The following is a 7,886-nucleotide window of genomic DNA, read 5'->3' on the forward strand; positions in this document are numbered from 1 at the left end:
GCTCGGGAAGAAAACCGCCTTTGGTTGGTGTGAGAATCGCAGTCACCGGGTTAGACGTATGCCTCATAGGCCACCTGGGCCACACAGAGGCCAGGGACCCCTCCACCCGCAGGGGTCACCAGCTGCCTCCATGGCCACTCCAACGCTCTGCCCCCCCCCTCCACAGCCACCCCAACACCCCCCTCACCTCTATGGCCACTCCAATGCCCCCCATCACCCTCACAGCCACTCCTACACCCCGCCCATCCCCTCTGTCGCGTGTGCTGTCTCAGGGGCCTGTCCTGCCTCCGGCCAGGCTGGCCTGTGTAGGAACAAGGAACAGAGACGGGTCTTGCAGATGCTGTCTCTCCCTTCGCTGCCCAGATGGTGAGCTGTGCCCACGGCACCGAGTGCGGCTGGAGGGCTCTGCTGATTTGTCCTCTGGGAAGAGCACTGAGCTCTCAGCCGTGGCACCGGGGCCGCGGGGCACAAGGAGCTGATGCTTCCAGTGACGGGGCGAGGGGGTGCGTGCCAGGGCCATGTTCAGACGCTCACATGGGCCAGCTCCCCGCACGGGCCAGCCCGGGGCAGGAGCCAGGGGAGGAAGCCGATGACGCTGGCTCCACGGAATCTGCTCACTGGAGAGTGAGAAACATGCACGCTTCTGCCCGTTCTTCTCCCAGCCCGCCTGGCACACAGGCCTTCCCTGCACGCTGCCCGGAGCCGGCTTTCCAAAAGCCCGAGCTCCCTGCAGGCCTCGCCTCGGCCGTGGCGGTCATCAGTCATTGCACTTTCTCTCCTGCAGCTCAATGTGGTCAACGGGGTCAGCCTCTCTGAGGACGTCAAGCCCTTGGCCGGGCTCCCTGGGCTCGGGACCATGAACTACCCGTCCACCAGCCCCGGGCCCCTGGTCAAGCACATCTGCGCCATCTGCGGGGACAGGTCCTCAGGTACGTGTGCTTGGGGGTCGACGCCTTGTGGGGGTGCGGGCTCTCCCGGCGCTAACTAGCCTGGCGCTGGGCACGGAGCTGCAATGGAGGGTAGGTGGGGAGGGAGACTGTTCCCGATCCAGCACAGCCGCCTCCCATCGGCCTCAGGCACAGCTCTAGGCCGCACCGTGAGCTAGGAAGACCAGGCACCGGTTTATTTCTCCCGTTGGCAGGAGCGTGGGAAAACTCATGCCAGAGGCGGCTCAGTGGAGAGAGAGGATGACACTTCTGAGAGGGGGTCCCTACGTCTTTGGACCTCACTCTGGGGAAAAGTCAGTGAGGCTGAGCGCCTCCTGCAAGGAGAAGAAATGCGTTACTAAGGACACTGAGGGCTTCACGGAGGCAGAACGTGTTGTAACTAACTTCTGAGTTGCCTGATACAGTAAATGCAAACACACCTAAGCTCAGGACCTTTCTAATATCACTCCCGGGATTGGCGGCCCGAAGCACGGTTGGGAGGGGCATCAGGACAGGCCCTAGGGCTCAGTGTGGGGCTGGGACAGGCGCTCAGTGTGGGACAGCGGCTCAGTGTGGGGGCTGGGACAGGCGCTCAGTGTGTGGCTGGGACAGGGGCTCAGTGTGGGGCTGGGACCGGGGCTCAGTGTGGGGCTGGGACCGGGGCTCAGTGTGGGGCTGGGACCGGGGCTCAGTGTGGGGCTGGGACCGGGGCTCAGTGTGGGGCTGGGACCGGGGCTCAGTGTGGGGCTGGGACCGGGGCTCAGTGTGGGGCTGGGACCGGGGCTCAGTGTGGGGCTGGGACCGGGGCTCAGTGTGGGGCTGGGACCGGGGCTCAGTGTGGGGCTGGGACCGGGGCTCAGTGTGGGGCTGGGACCGGGGCTCAGTGTGGGGCTGGGACCGGGGCTCAGTGTGGGGCTGGGACCGGGGCTCAGTGTGGGGCTGGGACCGGGGCTCAGTGTGGGGCTGGGACCGGGGCTCAGTGTGGGGCTGGGACCGGGGCTCAGTGTGGGGCTGGGACCGGGGCTCAGTGTGGGGCTGGGACCGGGGCTCAGTGTGGGGCTGGGACCGGGGCTCAGTGTGGGGCTGGGACCGGGGCTCAGTGTGGGGCTGGGACCGGGGCTCAGTGTGGGGCTGGGACCGGGGCTCAGTGTGGGGCTGGGACCGGGGCTCAGTGTGGGGCTGGGACCGGGGCTCAGTGTGGGGCTGGGACCGGGGCTCAGTGTGGGGCTGGGACCGGGGCTCAGTGTGGGGCTGGGACCGGGGCTCAGTGTGGGGCTGGGACCGGGGCTCAGTGTGGGGCTGGGACCGGGGCTCAGTGTGGGGCTGGGACCGGGGCTCAGTGTGGGGCTGGGACCGGGGCTCAGTGTGGGGCTGGGACCGGGGCTCAGTGTGGGGCTGGGACCGGGGCTCAGTGTGGGGCTGGGACCGGGGCTCAGTGTGGGGCTGGGACCGGGGCTCAGTGTGGGGCTGGGACCGGGGCTCAGTGTGGGGCTGGGACCGGGGCTCAGTGTGGGGCTGGGACCGGGGCTCAGTGTGGGGCTGGGACCGGGGCTCAGTGTGGGGCTGGGACCGGGGCTCAGTGTGGGGCTGGGACCGGGGCTCAGTGTGGGGCTGGGACCGGGGCTCAGTGTGGGGCTGGGACCGGGGCTCAGTGTGGGGCTGGGACCGGGGCTCAGTGTGGGGCTGGGACCGGGGCTCAGTGTGGGGCTGGGACCGGGGCTCAGTGTGGGGCTGGGACCGGGGCTCAGTGTGGGGCTGGGACCGGGGCTCAGTGTGGGGCTGGGACCGGGGCTCAGTGTGGGGCTGGGACCGGGGCTCAGTGTGGGGCTGGGACCGGGGCTCAGTGTGGGGCTGGGACCGGGGCTCAGTGTGGGGCTGGGACCGGGGCTCAGTGTGGGGCTGGGACCGGGGCTCAGTGTGGGGCTGGGACCGGGGCTCAGTGTGGGGCTGGGACCGGGGCTCAGTGTGGGGCTGGGACCGGGGCTCAGTGTGGGGCTGGGACCGGGGCTCAGTGTGGGGCTGGGACCGGGGCTCAGTGTGGGGCTGGGACCGGGGCTCAGTGTGGGGCTGGGACCGGGGCTCAGTGTGGGGCTGGGACCGGGGCTCAGTGTGGGGCTGGGACCGGGGCTCAGTGTGGGGCTGGGACCGGGGCTCAGTGTGGGGCTGGGACAGGCGCTCAGTGTGGGGCAGGCGCTCAGTGTGGGGCTGGGACAGGGGCTCAGTGTGGGGCTGGGACAGGAGCTCAGTGTGGGGCTGGGACTGGGGTTCAGGTGGGGCTGGGACAGGTCTCGGGCTTCTCCGAGGGTCATCTTTGCTTCCTGCCATGGGATACGCCAGTTTCTGGGGCGGAGGGAGGTAGGAGCGGGAGGAGAAGGGGTGAAAGGAGCTGGCACACACGTGGCTGCTCTCCCCGCAGGCAAGCACTACGGCGTGTACAGCTGTGAGGGCTGCAAAGGCTTCTTCAAGCGCACGATCCGCAAGGACCTGCTGTACACCTGCCGGGACAACAAGGACTGCCTCATCGACAAGCGCCAGCGCAACCGCTGCCAGTACTGCCGCTACCAGAAGTGCCTGGTCATGGGCATGAAGCGGGAAGGTAGGCCTCCCCCAGGGCGCAGGCCTGGAAACACGTGGGGTCACGTGACAAACGCAGGGCCCCTGGGAAGAAGGTGGAGGGGCGGCTGCAATGACCGCAGTCGTGTCTGTCTGCTGAAGCGGGTACGGGCGTCCGGTCAGTCCCGGGGGCGCCTCAGCCCATAGATCTGCCTGTGAGGGGGGGCAGCCCTGACCCCAACGAGGAGGGAGTGGGTCCGAGCGCTGCTGAGAGAGAATGCCACCAGGAGGACTGAGCCCCGGAGCCTCCGCGTGTCCATGGAGAAGCACCTAATCAGCCGTTCGCCAGCTGGGGAGGTGGGCTGGTGTGAGCGGGTGAGGGGCACCGTGACCCAGGCCCCGGACAGTAACGAGCAGGGCTCCCCTGGGCTCCTCCCTGCCCAGCTCACACCTGGGACTGGACGCCCCTGTGACGCCTGACGATTCTCAGATCCGCAGCCCCAAACCTGGGCTGCTGATACTCTGGCCCCAGCCCCCTGTCTTAGGAAGTGGCCGTTTCCCAGCCGCTCAGACCAGAAACTGCTGGACCCCATTTCTCTGATACACCACACTTGATGGGCAGACATCGCATCTCTCCCTCGAGCGGGGTCTGACCCTAGAGCAGTGGTTCTCAACCTTGGCTGCACATGAGAATCACCTGGGAGTCTTTTTAAAATCCCGATTTCTGGGCCTCATCCTCCGGAAATTCTGTTTCTTTGTTACTACAGTGGGGCCTTGACTTAGGAGTTTAATTCGTTCTGAGACCGAGCTCGTTAAGGAGCTCGTTAACTGAAATTACTCTATCAACTCAATGCAAAAAATCAGCCGAGAGATAGCTGGTATCTCAAAAAACTCGTTAGTCGGGACACTCATAAGTCAAGGCCCCACTGTACTAGTAGATGATTCATCCTTCAGTAAACCTCATTTTCCACTTTGAGAGCCGCTGGGATAGAGTCTATTCTCCCAGCTCCATCTGCTCTCACCACAGTCCCAGCCGCCACACTCTTCGCTCCTCCCGCTGCCCCTGACTCCCACCCGGGAGGCGAGGCGCACTGGGTCAGGCCTAAGTCCCCTCCAGGCCGCCCTCCGTGGCCACAGGCTGGGAGACGGAGGCAGGAGCAGCTGCGGGCGCTGTGCTCCTCCAGAATGGCTGCCACTGCCCTGCGGCCAGCACGGGAGACCATGACCCACAGCACCTCCCGCCGGCCAGAGGGCTGGTGTCTGCGGCCGTTCGTCCCCAGGGTGGGTGAGACCAGCTTCAGGGTGATGTGGACAAACAATCTTTTGTGTTAAGTGCATACGATTGAACTGAAGCAGGGATTTCAACTTTGTTCATCTCACAGCACGCAGTAACCGATCGCTCAAATTCTATGGCACAAAAAGCGTAGTATTTTTTGGCTAACCTGACCAAGAAAAGGTATGATTTAGATTCATTCACACTGGATAGCTACTTACGTTTGAGGGCTGGGTGGTCCGGGGTAAGGCAGGACGTGGGTGCTATGTGAGGTCACCCGGCGCCCCCTGGGTGTGCCCTGATGGGGCAGCAGCTCAGAATGCCAAGCAGACGCCCCACAGCAGACTGACTTCTTGGGCAGGACAGCAGGACAGCACGTGCTGCGGCCCCGGGTCACGCCATTCATGGAGAAGGGTGGGGGGCAGAGCTGCCCCCTGGAGGCCCAGGTCCCCTCCTGTGAGGCCTGCAGGCGATTTTCCTTGAGAGCCCGACCACAGCAGAAACCCATCGAGGCCACAGAGGGCTTCCCTCCACTGCTTTCCTGGCTTTTCACAAACCTTGAAAAATTAACACAAGGCGCGTTCAACTTTAACGAGTAAATGCAGCTGATGATGAGCGCGTGTGACAGGTCTGTGCACTGGCGGTGAGTGAGGACCCACGGGGACAGGAGGGAGGAGAGAGGAGGGGGACCTGGAGGAGGAAGGACCCATCAGGGGATGGGCTGGCCGGGCGGAAGCCGGAGGGTACGGAGCGGCCGGAAGAGGAAATACCCACCGGTGAACTTTTCGTAATTATCTCATTACTCCTCACAAGACAATCTCAGTCAAGAGCCACAGTCCGCCTCCCCATCCGGGGAAACTGAGGCTGTGTCTGCTGTCGCTTGGCCGGACAGTGGTGGAGGCTGTTTCTGAAAAGATGCTTTGCCCTGCACACTGCTCTTCTCCTCCCTCCTGCTGTCTCCTCTTCCTTTTCCGGTGTCTCTTCCTCCCCCGGCCCCTGCTTTATCCTCTCTCCTCGGTTCCCGGGCTCCCGCCCTCCCACCTGGCCCACCCCCCACTGAAGACCGTTTTCCGAGGCTGCTGGGGGGTCCACCCAGGAGCTGTGGGGGGTGAGACCCTCCGCCCTCCTCCTCCTCTAGGAGACCAGGGACCTCACTTGCAGGGCAGGTCAGAGGTCCCGCCCGGGTTCCGGGTTCCGGTCAGAGAGCAGCTTGGGGCGTGGACGGTGGCGGGAGGGAGGGAGGAAGCGAGAGGCCAGAGTGGCCCGTGGAGCAGCCATGTGAGCCGCTGGGTCCCACGCGAGCCACCCACTTAGCGACCATGTCCTTTCTTCTTGGGGCTTGAGCAGTGCTGACTCCGCTGTGCTCTGGAGTGAGGGGTGGACACCAGCGCTTCCTGGGGATGGACATGACCGCGAGGCTGTGGGAGGACAGGGCCGTGGTCGGCCTCACGCCTACGCACAGACCCAGGGGCGCGGGGTGGGGGTGGGGCGCGCGGGGCCAGGAGGCGGTTGGAAACACTCAGCTTGGGCAGCGGGGTTATTGCAGCTCCAGCTTTGCCCGGGTTCCGTGCCCCCGCCCCCCAATCAGCCTCAGGTCTGGAATGCCATCTGGGTGACTTACAACCACCCCATGGCCCTGGCCCCGAAGAGCATCCCTGGCGTGGATCACGGGCCCTGTGCTCAGGCTGCTGCCCGGGCAGAGCTGATGGGATGCGAATGCCAAGGGTGCTGCCTGGGCCCTGACGGGCAGGAGGGCAAGGCAAGGGGCCTCCCCCTCAGCCCCCGCAAGCTCAGGGCTTACTGGAGGGCAGCGGGAGGGAGGAGGGGCCGTGGGGCACGGGAGAGCGGCTTGTGAAGAGAGGGCAGATGGGAGGTGGTCGGAGCTTCAGAGTCGGGCTGGTGTCTGTGGGGGTGTCTAGCGGCGTCGCCACCCGACTGGGGAGGACGTGGACTCTGGGCCCGCAGACCCGCACAGGTGTGAGCAGGTAGCATCTGTCAGCATCGCAGCACCCCGATTCAGCACCGAGGTGACATCCTGCTTACACAGGAGGGTAGGCAGGTCGCCCCTTCCCCACTGCTGTCCTGGCACTGGGTGCCATCTGTGTCCTTCATGTGCCAGCCGTGCAGGAGGAGAGGCAGAGGAGCCGGGAGCGGGCGGAGAGTGAGGCGGAGTGCGCGGGCGGCGCCCACGAAGGCATGCCCGTGGAGAGGATCCTGGAGGCAGAACTGGCTGTGGAGCCGAAGACAGAGTCCTACGGCGACATGAGCATGGAGAGCTCGGTATGTGCCCTGGGCGCCGCCGCTCCCCGGCCTGGAGGCAGAGGGTGTGCTGGGGCCCGACTCCAGCCTCAGAGCTTGTCCCGTTTCAGACCAACGACCCTGTCACCAACATCTGCCACGCGGCGGACAAGCAGCTGTTCACCCTTGTCGAGTGGGCCAAGCGCATCCCCCACTTCTCGGGCCTCTCGCTGGAGGACCAGGTCATCCTGCTCCGTGCAGGTAGGGCTGTCGGGCCCTCGATTCTCGGCACAATCGCCGGGGCTGCCACTGGAAGTTCCCCCGGGACCGGGACCCTCAATCCGCCCGAGCTGTGTCCACGCTGATGGCAGGATCGCTCGCCAGGGCGGCTCTTTCTCTGGGTGACCCGCAGGCCCTCAGACTCAGAGACCCTCCCAGTCCCCAGGGACAGGCTCTGTGAGTGGAGCAGTGACTCCTCCTCGTGAATTTTACTGGCCTCCGTAGCTCGCGTCTAACTTTTGAAGACAGTTCAGCCCTTTCGGTTGAGGCCCGCCTGACGCCACACCCCATCACTGCTCTGAAATCGGAAAGTACAGACATTCCCACCTCACAGGGAGGCTCGGAGCCACCCACTCAGGCTCAGGCGAGTCCTAGATGCAGCCGGGCCCTTCCTATTTTGAGGTTCTTTGTGCCGCGCCCTCGGTGGCTTCCATTTCTGGGCACAGAGCAGCTGACACCTGCCAGGTCTCTTCATCACTGAGCCCGCAGGAGGATGCCATGAAGGCTGGCGGAGGCCGGGAGCCACGTCCCTGTTAGATAAGGAGCCCGCAGCGGCCGTGACCGGAGCTCCGCGCCGTGCCAGCGCCGCTAGACACCTCACAGACACCAGCCCGCTA

General features: G+C 65.2%; 1 protein-coding gene across 3 annotated transcripts in view; it reads left to right on the top strand.

Annotated features, from left to right (window-relative positions):
* Window positions 1-7,886, top strand: part of RXRG (retinoid X receptor gamma) — a 36,113-nt gene that overhangs the window by 22,262 nt on the left and 5,965 nt on the right. For all 3 annotated transcript variants that reach the window (XM_006774986.2, XM_015571301.1, XM_015571300.1), the window contains 4 exons: window positions 785-929; window positions 3,343-3,522; window positions 6,872-7,032; window positions 7,122-7,251. In XM_006774986.2, coding sequence (XP_006775049.1) covers window positions 785-929; window positions 3,343-3,522; window positions 6,872-7,032; window positions 7,122-7,251 — 616 coding nt within the window. The remainder of the gene's footprint in view (window positions 1-784; window positions 930-3,342; window positions 3,523-6,871; window positions 7,033-7,121; window positions 7,252-7,886) is intronic.

This window comes from Myotis davidii, unplaced genomic scaffold, assembly GCF_000327345.1.
Source record: "Myotis davidii unplaced genomic scaffold, ASM32734v1 scaffold668, whole genome shotgun sequence".
In the NCBI taxonomy this organism is placed as follows: Eukaryota; Metazoa; Chordata; class Mammalia; order Chiroptera; family Vespertilionidae; genus Myotis; species Myotis davidii.